The 16,182-nt window shown below is 35.1% G+C and overlaps 1 protein-coding gene across 1 annotated transcript in view; it reads right to left on the minus strand.

Moving 5' to 3' along the window:
* CNGB3 (cyclic nucleotide gated channel subunit beta 3) overlaps positions 1–16,182 on the minus strand; it is a 109,666-nt gene that overhangs the window by 82,844 nt on the left and 10,640 nt on the right. Inside the window, exon 3 of the mRNA XM_010979349.3 lies at positions 11,399–11,525. Coding sequence (XP_010977651.3) covers positions 11,399–11,525 — 127 coding nt within the window. The remainder of the gene's footprint in view (positions 1–11,398; positions 11,526–16,182) is intronic.

Consider the following 16,182-nt stretch of genomic DNA (forward strand, 5'->3'; position numbering starts at 1 on the left):
AAATCATACAAAAATTGTCTAATTTCCTTCCTTCTGTGCCAAAAAAGAAAGTAGATACACGTTCTGTCTGCTCTGGTTTTCTATGGCAACAGGTGACTGACTGGTCATCTCTCTACGATGAACAGTGAAGTGATTTAACTAGGATCCCAAACTCTTTCTGTAGGCTTTTTTCTCTCTCAGGGCAATGACGCATATTTATAGAGTTTTTGTCTTTTGTCTGCTGACTCGTGTCTAACCAGCTACCAGTAAACCGCTCTAGCTGTGTCTGACACTAGTCTGTTCCATCTTGGTGTGTCACATCTGATTTCCGGCACAATATTCATGACTTTTAAAAGTAGAAAGCATAGCTGGAGGCTTAGCAGGTAAATTGCCAACAAATATACATACACATAATATATGTATGTGAATAATATATATATATATATAAAATATCTATGAATATTATATAAGCTTATATTATACACTTATATATAATCTCATAATTACTTTTTTTTTTTTGAACTTTAGATTGCACTGTATTGCATGTCAGGATCATTGTTTCACTCCTGGGATTACATGACATGTTGATTTTGTTCTATGCTACTAATTAAGTACATGGTGCTTCTGGTATTGAATTTTGAAAAGAAGAATCTATTTCTGTCCTGTATTTATGCTTTTTTTGTTTGTTTGTTTGTTTGTTTTTGTTTTTTAGATCCCACATATGAGCGATCTCATATGGTATTTTTCTTTCTCTTTCTGGCTTACTTCACTTAGAATGACATTCTCCAGGAGCATCCATGTTGCTGCAAATGGCATTATGTTGTCAGTTTTTATGGCTGAATAGTATTCCACTGTATAAATATACCACCTCTTCTTTATCCAGTCACCTGTTGATGGACATTTAGGCTGTTTCCATGTCTTGGCTATTGTAAATAGTGCTGCTATGAACATTGGGGAGCAGGTGTCATCCTGAAGTAGGGTTCCTTCTGGATATAAGCCCAGGAGTGGGATTCCTGGGTCACATGTTAAGTCTATTCCTAGTCTTTTGAGGAATCTCCACACTGTTTTCCATAGTGGCTGCACCAAACTGCATTCCCACCAGCAGTGTAGGAGGGTTCCCCTTTCTCCACAGCCTCTCCAGCATTTGTCATTTGTGGATTTTTGTATGACGGCCATTCTGACTGGTGTGAGGTGATACCTCATTGTAGTTTTGATTTGCATTTCTCTGATAATTAGTGATACTGAGCATTTTTTCATGTGCCTTTTGATCATTTGTATGTCTTGGAGAATTGCTTGTTTAGGTCTTCTGCCTAAGAAAATGGAATTATAGTAGTAATATATCACAAAACTGTCAGCTTGGTTAGGTTACTAATGACATTGAAGTATCTTTTTTTCCAGAACTTTAAAAATTTTTTTTTTATTTTTTACTGAAGTGTAGTTGATTTACAATGTTAGTTTCAGGTGTATAGTAAAGTGATTCTGATATCTATCTATCTATCTATCTATCTATCTATCTATCTATCTTAATCCCCCGATAAAATGATCAATTCCCAAAGAAAGTAGCAAGGAGAATTTTCATGTCTGGATATTTTGCTGATTTTTTCTTTCTTTCTTTTTTTAAGCCTATACATATATTTTTGTAATGCAAAGTCTTTTTTTTTTTTAATTAAGCTCTTCTTTTTTGCTTCTGCATTTACATTTTAGGATTAATGTACCTCTCCAGGTTATGGAAGAATTTGCACCTTTTTTCCTAATACTTGTATGCTTTTGCTATTTTAGGTTTAAAATCTCTGATTTATTGGACATTTATCCTCAGCGTGAGGGACAGATCCAGTTTTACTTTTTCTTCTATATGGTACCCAATTACCCTAATACTACGTATTTAAATCTACCTTGTTTGTACTGATTTTAGATGCCAACTTTATCATACACTTCCCTTTTATAGGCAGTTAGATCTATTTCCTTATTTTCTATTCTGTTCTATTAGTTTATCTATTGGTTTATCTATTCATGTGCCAATACTACACTTTCTTTCTTAATTACAGAGGTTTTAAATTGGTTTTAATATCTGGTAGGACTATTACCACTTCCATTACTCTTACTGTTTAGGGTTTTTCTCATTATTTTTGCTTGTTTGTTCTTCCAAGAAACTTTATAATCAACTTTCTAGCTAAAAAAAAAAAGGAAAAGGAAAAAAGAAATCCAAAACAGAAAAACAAAAGCAAATACCTGATGGTATTTTATGATTCTACAGGTTCTGTGTGTAATATTTTCATTGTTATTACTTTCTGAATATTTAATAATTTTTACTAATGATTTATTTGCTGACCTAAGGGTCACTTAAATGTGTGTTTTAAATGTTAGTTATGTGAGTTTTTTTCCAAAATTTTAATTTTTTAAAAATTAACTTCTAACTTTATTGCATAGTGGTTAGAAAATACAATGTGAAATCTTTAAAATTTACTGAGACCTACTTTAGATCTCAACTTGTGAAATGGTCCCTTCTGTTGAAATGGTTCTTCATTCGGGATGACCTTAGAATTATTTTAAGAGATTTTCAGACACACTAATGCCTAGAACCCACCCTAGACCAATAAAACCAGTTATCACTGGGGTTAGAACTCAAATATTTATATTTTTAAGGTGCTCCTGGGAGATTTTACAGTGTAAAATCTCTTTACAGCCTGGACATAGTGTACTGTGAATTTCTGTAATGTTCTATGTAAGCTTGAAATAACTGCATTCTTCAGTTACAGGATATGAGGGTTCTCTAAATGCCCTTTAGATTTAATTTGTGTTGTTCAAATATATATTACTTTAATTCAAAAAGACACATGCACCCCAATGTTCATAGCAGCACTATTTACAAGAGCCAAGACATGGAAACAACCTAAATGTCCATCGACAGATGATTGGAAAAAGAAGCTGTGGTATATTTATATGATGGACTACTCAGCCATAAAAAATAATAAAATAATGCCATTTTCAGCAACATGGATGAATCTGGAGATTAAGTGAATTAAGCCAGAAAGAGAAAGAAAAAATACCATATTATATCACTCATACATGGAATTAAAAAAAAAAAAAAGATGAATTTATTTACAAAACAGAAATAGACTCACAGATGTAGGAAAACAAACTTATGTTTACCATGTGGGGAAGAGGGTGGGAAGAGATAAATTGGGAGTTCGAGATATGCAGATACTAACTACTATATATAAAATAGATAAACCAGTTTATACTGTATAGAACAGAGATCCATATTCAATAACTTGTAGTAATTTATGGTGAAAAAGACTATGGAAACAAATATATGTGTGTTCCTATATGACTGAAGCATGGTGCTGTACACCAGAAATTGACACAACATTGTAAACTGATTATACTTCAAAAATAAATATATAAAAACAAAAAATGAAAATAACATATACTGTCTCCTTAATGAATTTTAAAATATTTAATCTATTAATAAACAAAAAGAAGAATTTTTAAACTACCCATTCTGGGAGCATGGAATTATCAACTTTAATTTGTAATGGACAGAAATGCTTGTGAGTTTCTCTCTCACCTATCATCTTATAGTATTAAAATCAAATAAGCTTAGTCTATGGAGGTTAAATGCTGTTTTAATTAATTTAGTGTTTTTCAAATATATTTTAATGTGCCTGTCTAATTAAGAAGTTATAAAAATAAGCAAATTCTTATTATTTTTGTATAATATCACTCTGCTGTAGAGGGGAATAGTTTAGTTCCATCTCATTTTTTACCCTCAGTTTAGACATCATTGTAATTGTTTCATGGGGTCAATGTATATTTCTGTTGATTCACATGCTTGCCATCTCTTCACTTACTTCTTAAACCCAATCAGTAGCATTTCTGTTCCTTTTTATACTCTCCCACGTTATTGCAGTGGTGAAGGCCTGGGAGACTTACTTTTAAGACTCCTTTGCCAGGAAGGCTTTGATTTAGATTCCACCAGTGAGAGACGTTTGTAGGAGATTTGGACGTTGAAAGGAAACACAATTCATTTCTCATCTGGAAGAAGAGCAGAACATACTTCCTCAGATGCAGCAGATCTTCTTCTTTTTTTTTTCTTTTTTCTTTTTAAAAATTGAAGTATAGTTGGTTTACAATGTTGTGTTCATTTCTGGGGTACAGACAGTGATTCAGTTATACATATATATATATATTCCTTTTCATCATAGGCTATTACAGGATATTGAATATAGTTCCCTGTGCTGTACAGAAGGACGTGTTGTTTATCTGTTTTATGTGTAGCTGTTAGTATCAAAAGCGGCAGATCTTCCAGAACCTTCTTCTTACTCTCTATTCTACTCCCAGTGTCCAGCTTCGGAGTTAAGGGGCAGCTGTGGATTTGGCAGCTACTTTCTGCACTTTCCTAATTCCTGGGTTTCAGTCTCCACCCTTGAAGTTTGCTCACCTACCTCTTACAACAATTTTTAAACTACAGAACTCCCTGCATTTAATTACTTCTTCTTGAAATATTTAGAATAAATTCTTTTCTTTCTGACTGATCCCAGGCTACCCTCTTTCCTCCTCAAATAATTTTATTTTCCTGAAATATACATTAAATTTTTTCTAAGCTCCCTTCATTTTTGCTTGACTGAAAACATCTATATTTTACCCTCTTGTTTTTTTTATTGAGGTATAGTCAGTTTACAATGTTGTGTCAATTTCTGGTGTACAGAACCATGCTTCGGTCATACACGTGTATATGTATATTCACTTTCATATTATTTTTCACTGTGAGCTACTATAAGATATTGAATATATTTCCCTGTGCTATACAGTATAAACTTAGTTTTTTCTATTTTAATCAGTCTGTATGTTCTTTCTGGCTAATTTAAAAATCTGTTTCTTTTGTCTTTTCTACTTTTAAGTTCCACTGGAATATATTTAGGAGGGTGGGAAGGGATAGATGGGATTTCAAAATTGGAATATATTTAGAATTAATTCATTTTATTTACATTTATTTGGCTTACTGAATTTGAAGATTATTTGTTTCTCTTTGAATAGTGATTCTCAGCCATTTTATTTATTATCATTTTCTGGAGTCCTGATTATATATACATTTTGTACCTTTTTATACTTTCCTTCATGCTTTTGATTTTGATTTCTTTCTCACACTTTCCATCTATTTTCTTAATGGTGGAAGTTTGGATGATTTCTTCAGATCTGTCATCTACTTTACTAATAACTTTTCAATTCTGTCTAATTTGCTGTCCAGCTCACTGACTTTCTATTTTAGAGATTCAATTTTTCATTTCTAGACACTCTTCTCAATTTGCAAAAATGTCTTGTCAATCCTGACAATTTCTTGTTCTTTGTTTCTTGCCTAATTTTCAATCTTCTCTTTCATTTCTTTTAATGTATATAACATGCTGATTTTATACACTGTTTTGATAATTTTATCATCTGTAGGTTTTAAGAGTCTGATTTTCAGTTTGTTGTTTCTGTTGCCTTGTTCACAGTGATTTATTTCCTCATGGGTTTAATAATTTTTGACTGTGAGTTCATGTTAATTGGAACTTTCTCTCTAGGGATACTTTGAAATCTGGTTTTAAAGTTCGCTTTCTTCCAGATTGTGTTGGGTTTTGGCAGATGTCTCGGTTCTGAAACTTAATTGTTTCAAATATTTTTCTTAGCCTTATTTTTTTTCAGGATGTCGATGTCATAAGAATTCTAGCTCCAGACGTATTTGAATACTGGCTCATGGCTAAGAATGTTTTTTCCATCCCTTCCTTTTCCCTAGCCTTCCAAGTTTCCTCCCCCCACTGCCACCTCCCCAATTTTAAATTTCTTTCCTTTTTTTCCACTCAGATCCAGGACGCAGACAACTATTACACAAACTGTTTCCCTCTGAGGTAGAAGTTACCTCCCAATGAGTTATCCTTTGGAATCCTAGTTTTATGAAAGAGTCTCTTACCTGTTCTTACATTCAGCTTAACCCCAGGTTTTGTTTCACTAGTGACACATTTCAACTCAGATCTAGGCTGTACAATTTGGACAAAATCCTCAGGGCAAATACCAATTCTTGAAACTTTCTACCAGTAGAATTTATTTTTCACCAGCTCAGGCATGCATTCAAATGTAAGTTTTATATTTTACCTAGTTTTTTTTTTTTAATTAAAGTATAGTCAGTTACAATATGTTAGTGTACAGTATAATGTCCCAGTCATAAATATACATACATACATATATTCACTTTCATATTCTTTTTCATTAAAGATTATTATAAGATATTGAATATAGTTCACTGTGCTATATAGAAAAATTTGTTTTTTATCTATTTTTATATCTAGTAGTTAATAATACCTAGTATTTAAATTACATTCTCTCCAAAGAATTTTCTACAAGTGTTTAGTCTGCCACATTGCTAGAAATAAATATGTTACGAGTCATTATTAAAGAGGAATTGCCGATCTGTTGTTAAAAGTGTTTGCAATGCCTAATTATAAATATTGCTTACCACAGAGGAAAACTTTAATTTGGGGCTAAAAGTAACAGTGCATCATTTTTAACATGCATCCCACAAACTGACAAATGTATAGCTGACTTTATTTTTTTTACCAGCTTACGTATTATTGAAGTATAAATTGTATTTTATTTTTGTAAACTTGATAGCTGACATTCCTTTTGTATTTCAACTATAAAATTGCATGTGGATTTTTGAATATCTTGACTGCAGTGATTCTTGCCTTTCGAGCTACAAGACAATAAACGCCAGTGTTTATGAGTGCTGATAAGATTCTGAAATCTCTCCGGCTCTCATTGTTCCTGCTGTGAAATGATTGCCTATTTTAAAACCACCCAAATAGAGACTGATTGTTATTATGAACAAAGAAGACTATTGAGAGAAATAACCTTCCTGCGCCGTATTATTGGTAGCAATGGTGATGAAAAGCCACATGCTACACTGTAACAGTCAGTCTTGCCGTGCTCCCCAGTTATGGGCATGGAACGTTTCACTCAGTTTGCTTGTTCATCATTTAACCACTTAACCTATCAGGCATTCAACTCTGATTCCTTTTCAGACATAGCTATTTGACATTTCCAGGCAAAACACATCTTCTTTTGCTTGCTATTCATTAGTGTCCATCAAAATACACTTTTTTATATTAAAAAATGAGAATGGGCTGAGATGGAATGGCAGAAAAGGGTTGTTTTTCTCGGTAATGGACAAATGGCATCAGATGGGACCTTCCAGGGGTGAGCCACGTGTCTTTCAGGAGCTCAGTGATTCATCTGACAAGATAATGAATTGCTTGCTTTTCTCTGGGAAGATTTGCAAAGGATATTTTCCTCCTGGATAAACAATTTAGAAAACATTCTGAAAGGACATAAGAAGAATAAATAAAGCTAGTTTAACACAAATGGATTCCAGTCAGAAATGGGGACATGTAATACTTGTAATACATGTGAATAAATACCTTGAAAAAAAAATTTCTTCCTGGGCTGACATGAATTTGAGGTAAGTATTATTACCGTGGCTAGAAAATTAGTTTTAGGATCTATTTAGAATCATTGAAAGATTAAGAAAAACCACAGAAGTGATTTTTATTTTATGAAATTCACATCTTTATAATAGTAGTGTACACTTTACTCACCTCTTTGTTTTGTGTTTATATAAAAAACTAAATAGACATATGTGAATTTGGCTTATGCATATGTTCATACCATTTTATCCTTACAAAACAATATTTGAGACAATGGAATAGTTTATAAACAGGATACCCAACTTTGTAAATAGTTGACATTAGGATTTCTATTCTGGGGCAAGACAAAGGAAAAGGTCATTATTATGTATGCCCAAGGGCACAGAGGTTCTATGTTAAGGAGTTTTTGGTTGAGTCTGGGTTGAGTAATATTTTACGCAGTTCAGGATGCTATAACAAATACTATGGACTGGTGGCATACAGAAAACCCAGAAATTAATTTTTCTTAGTCCTGGAGTTTGGGAGTCTGAGATCACTGTGCTGGGTTATCTGGGTTCTGGTGAGAGCCCTCTTCTGGTTTGCAGGGTTCTTGTATTCTCACGTGGTGGAGAAGAGGGCAAGAAAGCTCCCTAGGGTCCCTTCTGTAAGGACACCCACTCCATTCATAAGGGGTCCACCTAATGACTTAATCACTTCCCTAAGGCCCCATCTCCTAACACTATGATGTGAGGACTTAGGGCTTCAACATATGGATTTTAAGGGAACATAAATTCAGTCCATTGTAGATAAGATGAGAGGACTGTGTGAAATAGTGAGAGAAGACTGCATTTTAGCATCAGGAAATCCAGGGCTTGTCCAGTTTCAGTTCGCTTATTTGAGTAATGGAGATGGTGTGATGGCTGACTCTATGTGCCAGCTTGACGGGGCTGCAGGGTCCCCGCTTACTTGGTTGGAGGTTATTCTGTGTCTGTGAGGGTGTTTTTGGAAAACATCAGCATCAGACTAAGTAAAGCAGATCGTCCTCTCTAATGTCAGTGGCCCTCATCTAATCATTTGAATCCCTGAATAGAACAAAGAAGCTGACCCTCCAAGAGGGAATTCCTGCCGCCTGACTGGGCTGGGGCGTCATCTCGTCCTGCCTTCAGATCAATCTGAAACCTTGGCTCTTCTTGAGTCTTGAGCTTGCCAGCTTTTGAACTGGAATTAAACCATCAGTCCTCCTGGTTCTAAGACTGTCCGACTCAGACCAGAACTACACCATTAGCTCTCCTGGGTCTCTAGCTTGCTTCCATAATCACGTGATCAATTCCTTATAATCAATCTCCTTATACATGTATATATAATCTCTTATAATGTATATCTCTCTTATATATATCTCCTTTATTTTATATATATATATATATATATATATATATATATATATATATATATATATAATCTTGTTTAAAATTGTATATCCTGATGTGATATCTATGTCTCTTTCTATATATACCTGTACCTATATCTAAATCTATATCGATGTGACCTGTTGGTTCTCTTGGTATCCGCCTCCGCCTACCTTCTGCTGAGTATGACAGAAACAAAAGGACAAGTCAATGATATCACACCCAGAGACAGAAAAATCCACAACACATAATCTCCCGAGTACATATGGACCAGCCCAGACACACAATTCCTATTCAACCCAGGATAATGTGAACACACTTAGGATAAAACAAACAAACAAACAATACTTTCAAATTTTATTTACTAATAATCTTTTTTCAATTCAAAAAATTGAGGGGAGAATCAGTCCCTCACACAGCATCTATGTTTAGTGACTGCAACCAATCAGATCTTCACTGTTTTTCAGGGAGAACAAGCATTTTAAAAGCTGGCCTTGCCCAACGTTAAGGTTGTTGATTTTTAGTAACTGCAAATACCAAAATCATCTTTACTCATTGAGATTATTGTGAAATAACACTTTCAGTAGAAAGACATTTTATCATAGATATTTTCTAGTTATGTATAAAAACTCTGCTATCTAGGATTCTAGATGTGGTACCATTACTGGCTTTGAAATCAAAACAGGAAGTTGGGTAGGTCCTGCATGGAGCATTAGGATTCCTGGTCATATTAGACAAAAGTGACAATGGAACTTCCAGTGACCCTTTTAAGATGCTCCTTCAATGCAGCTGGTTCTCCCTCAACCTTGAAGAATAGCGTGAGCTATTAAGAGCTTTAAACCAGTTTGGGTCTCCTAAGTTTGTCAATTAATTCTCAGGTGACTTTGCTGCCTACATTGCAAAAAGAGCAATCAATTACTACAGAGAATAATCAATTCATGAGTACAAGAGACAGAAATGGGACCGGTGTGACTGGAACAGAGAGATGGTTAAGGTAGGGAAGGAGCTGTGTGCTGGGAGAGGACACGTGAAAACACATGGGAGATGGACAAGGCCATGTCCAGGAGTTCTGTGTTCTGAGATACGACCCGTTTTCTGGGTAACTGGAATGTTTCCTTTCTCCTAGTTCAGAAGAGTAAAGGTACGACCCTGGGGATGGATATGGGTTAAGAGGGATATGTCCCTAAAAAACCTTAGTTATGGCTTCCAATTCAGTCCTTTGACAACCTACCTGTCTCCCTGGTTATTACAAACAATTAAATACACCAAAATAAACGCAAGAAAGAGAGATCAGCTCAGAAGTTTAAACTGATGAATAAAGGCGAGTGTATTGGTGGGAGGGAGGAAAAATCTCCACTCGGGGATCTGAGTCTTTTGCCATCTAATCTTTGCTGAGCTGAACTATAAGCAAACTAATTAACCTCTTCATGCCTTGGCTGCTTACCCGCGAAGTGAAGATAACGATGATCCACTAACAGGACCGTAAACCATCTGCAAACACCACAATTATAGAAATAATACAAATAATTACTTACCCCTAGTCTTTACTCCAGAGCTTACACATCTTCTCTCTGTCTAAATAATATGTCAGGTTTAGTTTTTGTCAAACTGTGCGTGTGTGTGTGTGGTAGAGTGAGCTTGTGTTTACTTTTGTATACAGTCGAATTTGTGTTCATTGAAAAGCACTCTTTCTGATGCCTATTGTTCAGTCTAATACACCAGGTCCTAGATTTTCATGGTGACACCTATTGGCAGCACACAGTTTAATGCAGTAGAGCTGCTGAGAGAGAAATGGGAAAGGGGGTTTGGGGAGGAGTAGGTCCTTTTGGCTTCTTTATAAATGACAATGCTTCTTGCCTGTAAAAACTCTTTTTGCTTTTATTGTCTTATAAGCCTATTGCAATTACATTAACTAGAGTTAAGCAATTCAAATTGGATCAGCAGGTGAATAATAACATGCCAAAAAGTGGCAAGAAGAAGGGGCTCCTAGTTGGGTTTTATTGTGGATTCACTGATTCACATTGAATTTGCCAACTCCTTTGTGAGATTTCCAGCAATTTTGTAGGAAGTATTTATATAAATGTATTCCTTAAGTAGCATAAAGATTATCCGTTTTTATAATGATTCTTGGTTATCATACCATACTTTCTTTAGCAGGTGAACGGAAGTAATAATCAATATTCTGAAACAATAAAATATTTACAGAATTGTTCTGGTTATTTCTTTGTGAATTCAGAGAAGATTCATACATTCTCTTCAAACTTCTTTTTAAAATTCATGCCTGCATAGTAAATATGTAGGCTGTTTTCGAGATGGTATTAATGACACAGACATGTGACTACAATGTTTTTGTTGGTGAGATTTGGCCTATAGCAAACTGATCTGCCCACAGATCCTGGTTATGGTCATGTCTGGTTGGTAAGGGACAAAGAACTGGACAGAAAAGACCTTTCAGTTCTGGCTCAGTTTTCCTGTATTATGTGACTACCGTAGTTCTCCTAACCTTTGCTCAGCTAAAGTGGGGAATAGCTGTCTGAATTTTTCAGTGCAGTACTATGTGTTCTGTTGAATTCTCACCTGACCAGGCCTTCTTTCCCAGGCCCCATGTCCTCCTGCTCTGGCTTTGTTCCAGTTGACTCTGCTGGATTTTGAGAGTCAGGGTTTACAGTCTGATTTCTGAGTGCAGTTTTCTCAGAGGTTTTATCTGTAGAGAGGAAACAAGATATAGATTGAACATATGCCGCTCTTGATACAGCTTTATTGGACAATATAAATCACAAGAGATGCTGCTTCTTTTTCCAGAATAGTCTTCTCAGGAACTCCTCCCCTACGATTCTGGATAAACAAAGTGGGACCTTAGGCAGGAGGACACCTTCAAACTGATAAAAAATTATGCTTACATCATATGATCCAGCAATCCCACTCCTGGGCTTATCTGGAGAAAATTCTAACCCAAAAAGATATATGCACCCCAATGTTCATAGCAGCAGTATTTACAATAGCTGAGACATGGGAGCAACCTAAATGTCCATTGACAGATGACTGGATAAAGAAGATGTGGTATATTTACATATACAGAATGGAATTCTACTCAGCCATAAAAAAGAATGAAATAATGCCATTTGCAGCAACATGGATGGACCTAGAGATAATCATATTAAGTAAAGTTAGTCAGAGAAAGACAAATATCATATGGTATCCTTTTATGTGGAATCTAAAAAAATTATACAAATGAACTTATTTAGAAACCAGAAATAGACTCAGAAACATAGAAAATGAATTATGGTCATCAAAAGGGAAAGGGATGAGGGGAAGGATAAGTTAGGAATTTGAGATTAACATATACACACTACTATCTATAAAACAGATAACCAACAAGGACCTACTACATAGCACAGGGAACTATATTCAATATCTTATAATAACCTATAGTGGAAAAGAACCTGAAAAAGAATATATACCTGTATATGTATATTTATAACTGAATCACAGGACTGTGCACCTGAAACTAACACAACATTGTAAATCAATTATACTCCAATTAAAAGCATGCAATTCAATTCAAGTAAAATTATATTTAAATTTTTGTGTATTATGTAACAAAAAGTTCACATGGTATATTTCTTTTTGATATTAGCAAAGCTGAAATTAATAGGGAGTCATCATTCAAAAGGCATTTTCAGTTCTGCTAAAGTATTCATGATATGTGGCTGAAACTGAGGCGTCAGAAAATGCAGAAAAATAAATTAGGCAGAAATGATGTGATTGGCATTGTTTTAGGATTTTGCATTCTGATTTTTTAAATGAAATCAAATCTTTGCTCTTGGTTTCATCATCTTTAGCTATGACCTCTTTTCTGAAGAAGCAATGCAATCTAATATGTACTAGCTTCATTTTCCGTCCAAAAATAAAATTTCTCCCTTCAAGCCTATAAGTACAATTTCCAATTAATGTACTTTAAATTGCAATTTGCCTAGAGAATAATCAATTTACTGGTAAATATTTGGATTTTAGAGAAGATTTTAATGAAAGTAAATTGTTTAATATAAAAAGAAAATATAGAGAGAGCAAAGGAATAGAATAAATACAATTTAATTCATCATCCACAGTTTCTAATTTATTTTTAATTGAATGTACTGTGCTTAGAAAATTGAAACCAAAGCCCAAATCATAATTCTTATTTTATTGTAGTATATTATAATTTTAAAATCTTAAGCCAAACCAGTATTGAAAATCCAGATTGCAAAAATGATAAATCAGAGAATGATCACTTACTTTACAAAGGTTTTCACTGTACAAATCCTTTAGTATGAAAATTCTTATGATCCATCTAAAATTTTTCAATGAACTAAACTTTTTGGGAGCCTATTTCAAGAGTAAAGGGACTTATAAAGTTGAGTCACTACTTCCAGTTTTAAAAATTTTACGAATAAGAAAGTTTAAACCCCTGGCTTTCTCAAGATGATTTTGTTCATTATATATATCTTCATCTACCTTTATTTTGGAATTATAGTAATTTTGGCTGAAAGATAGGAAACACACACTTTCCTTACATCATTTTTTACTAAGAGGTTTTTGATAGAAATAAGAGAGAAGGATCTAATTTCCCTACGTATTTGAGTCCAGTCATATTTTCCCAAAATATTGGCCTTCAGTCATTTTTCAGATTTCTGACATCGTGCCTAAGAAAGTGACAGCCAAGTATTTTTCCTATATCTGCCAATATTGGGGGCAATCACTGTAAAATATTTTAAAACACAATTCTTAAATTCTGGCCGTGGATGCCAGTACATTCATGGATTGGAACTCTTAAAACTGTATGTTGTTTATGTATTTTTACATGGAGAGGATCTAGGGTTAACATGAGCTCCTCATCGGAGTCTGGATCAAAAAAAAAAAAAAAAAAAAAAGGACTATGAACTATTAGGTGGACTTACATTTTCTAGGAACACCTGTCCCCAAAAGAATATTAGGATTGAAATAGAGCATAAAAAATGAGTAAAAGAATTCAGATTAAAAAAACCCCTCCTGAATATAAAACAAGCAGAATCTGTAAATCAGAATTTTCTTTAAGAGGCTTTTTGTGAGTCTTTCTTACAGAGGCTCATGAATTAAGCTGTTTCATACGACTTTCATCACTCATTCAAGTCACAGCATACATATGACAGTACGGTGTTACCTTTCTGCTAGTACCAACTACAGACCAACTGTTCTGCAATAGTTCTTTTCTTCCATTCTAATAAGGAATTTTTGTTTATCCTGATAACACTTGGATTAAACTAACTCTAAGTAGATTTATCCCATCTCACCAGGTCTCCTCTAGGCATCACCAAGCCCTTTGAAAATGGCGCTGCCTCTATTATGACAAATCTAGGCTATTTAGAAATTAATTATAGCCAAATTTGCTTTGTGGATAAGCATTTTAATTATAAAAGAAATGCTCAATTATAGCTTGTTGATGAAGATGAGAAACCAGTTATTTCCTATTCTTGGATTCAATGCAAAACAACTTAAAAAATACCCACGAAGACTTAAAACAAAAAGATCTCCATCAACTACAGTCAGTGTGGGTGTCTTTTTCTCCATGCAGCGTGTTATTTGTTTGTGGGAACAGATGGTCCGACTGTTTGCATCATCCTCATCATGAAAGAGGAAACTAAAATACATGGCAAATCTTGCTTTGGCATCTGGGTGAAGTTTTGCGAACTGCGCGTTGTACTGCTTCCCAGCTTCATGCATGGACAACAGGATTCCCCTTTTTGTCACTGCCCCAGTGGATAGAATAAAACTTTCTGCCAGCTGTGCTCTTTGTGCACTGCATAGCAACTGCCAGATCTCATCAGTACACGGCCCCATCCTGCCCTGGAATGTGTGCCCATGGCAGACATCAAAGTGTTCTGATACTGTTGCTTTTATTGAATGTACAAGAATGAGCGCTGGGTTTGCCCTGCACGCACCTGGCTGATTCTGTCTCCAGCCTGGCAGCATCTCACCCTGGGCCTCTGTGATACACTTCCCGCCTGTCTGACTCCCCTGGAGCTGCGCGTGGTGGAGACCTGCACAGGTGTGAAGCACCTGCTTCCCTCTCCAAGAGAGGAAACAATTGATGCAGAAAGCCATTAACCTTCCACGTGCTATCAGTGGCACTAAACAATGGCTGGAAAAGGAGGGATTCAAAGAAAGAACCTAATTTGGGGATAAGGTCGTTAAATAGGCGTTGGTTTAACTGGCTCATTTTTCAGAAGAATATAAAAAGAGGGCCTGAAAATGCTTTCATTGGTTGGGATGTTTGATGCAGGTGATAATATCACTTAGTTAAATTTCGAACTCTTGAAACACCACGTATATTGTGGGCTCTGTCTCAAAAACAAACCTCCTTTAATTAGACACCAACAGTACCTGAGTTCTAGATGTTAGATGAATTAATAAAGGCTGAGTCTGAGTCCTTTGATTAGATGCATAAGTGGCACTATTGTTCCCATCTTAATGAATGAACATTTGGAGTTAAAATAATGAATAACACACTTTTAAGAAGTGTATGATTAATGGCTATTTTCTGGCACCAAAGATTGTCTTTCTGACTCAGCTTGTGGTTAATTTTGTAGTTGATAGAACACATAATGTTCTTAGAATAGTTTTAATCTTTGATCCCACTTGAAATTTCATTGTATCTTTGCAGACTGTCAAAGGGCACGGAGGAATTTGACAAACATTATAGCAATGCGTATAAAATGGAATCTGACAGAGCACCTTAAAATGCCACAGAACAGAAACACGGAATGGTTTATATTAAGAAGCATCCATGCAATCTATAAAAATCCAGAGGGGGCAAAAAATCCAGAGGAGAAGGAGTCAGAATAGGTGAGAGTTCTGGAAACCATCCTACAGGAGGAATGGCTAAGGAACTTAAGTTCTTTGGCTAACGTGTTAAAAACTAACTAGCGACCTAGCAGTTATTTCAAATTCTTTGAAGGGCTGTTTAAATAGGAAAGAAAATAGATTTATTTTATATATTCACTCCAGAAGAGAGAGGAAGGGTCCATCAATGGAATTTACAAAACAAGCAAACAAAACCCCAAATGGTCTAACAACTAAACTTGTCTAACAGCAGAATACACAGTTTTGTGAGGCAGGGAAAGCCCCATTGCTGGAGGTGTACAGGGGACCTGGGGACTGTGGCAAGGGAGACGGGATGGGGTCCTTGAATCTGGTCAGAGGTTAGAGTTCCTCTAGTCAGCCTGAACGTGCTAAAAAGTCCCAAATATAAAAGAAGGAATTTTTATATTTGGGCAGATTTTTTGCTTAAAGATATATCATCACAGGTAAAGAAATGAACAACAACAAACAAAAAAGAGAACAGA

The sequence above is a fragment of the Camelus dromedarius genome, chromosome 30 (genome assembly GCF_036321535.1).
Source record: "Camelus dromedarius isolate mCamDro1 chromosome 30, mCamDro1.pat, whole genome shotgun sequence".
In the NCBI taxonomy this organism is placed as follows: domain Eukaryota; kingdom Metazoa; phylum Chordata; class Mammalia; order Artiodactyla; family Camelidae; genus Camelus; species Camelus dromedarius.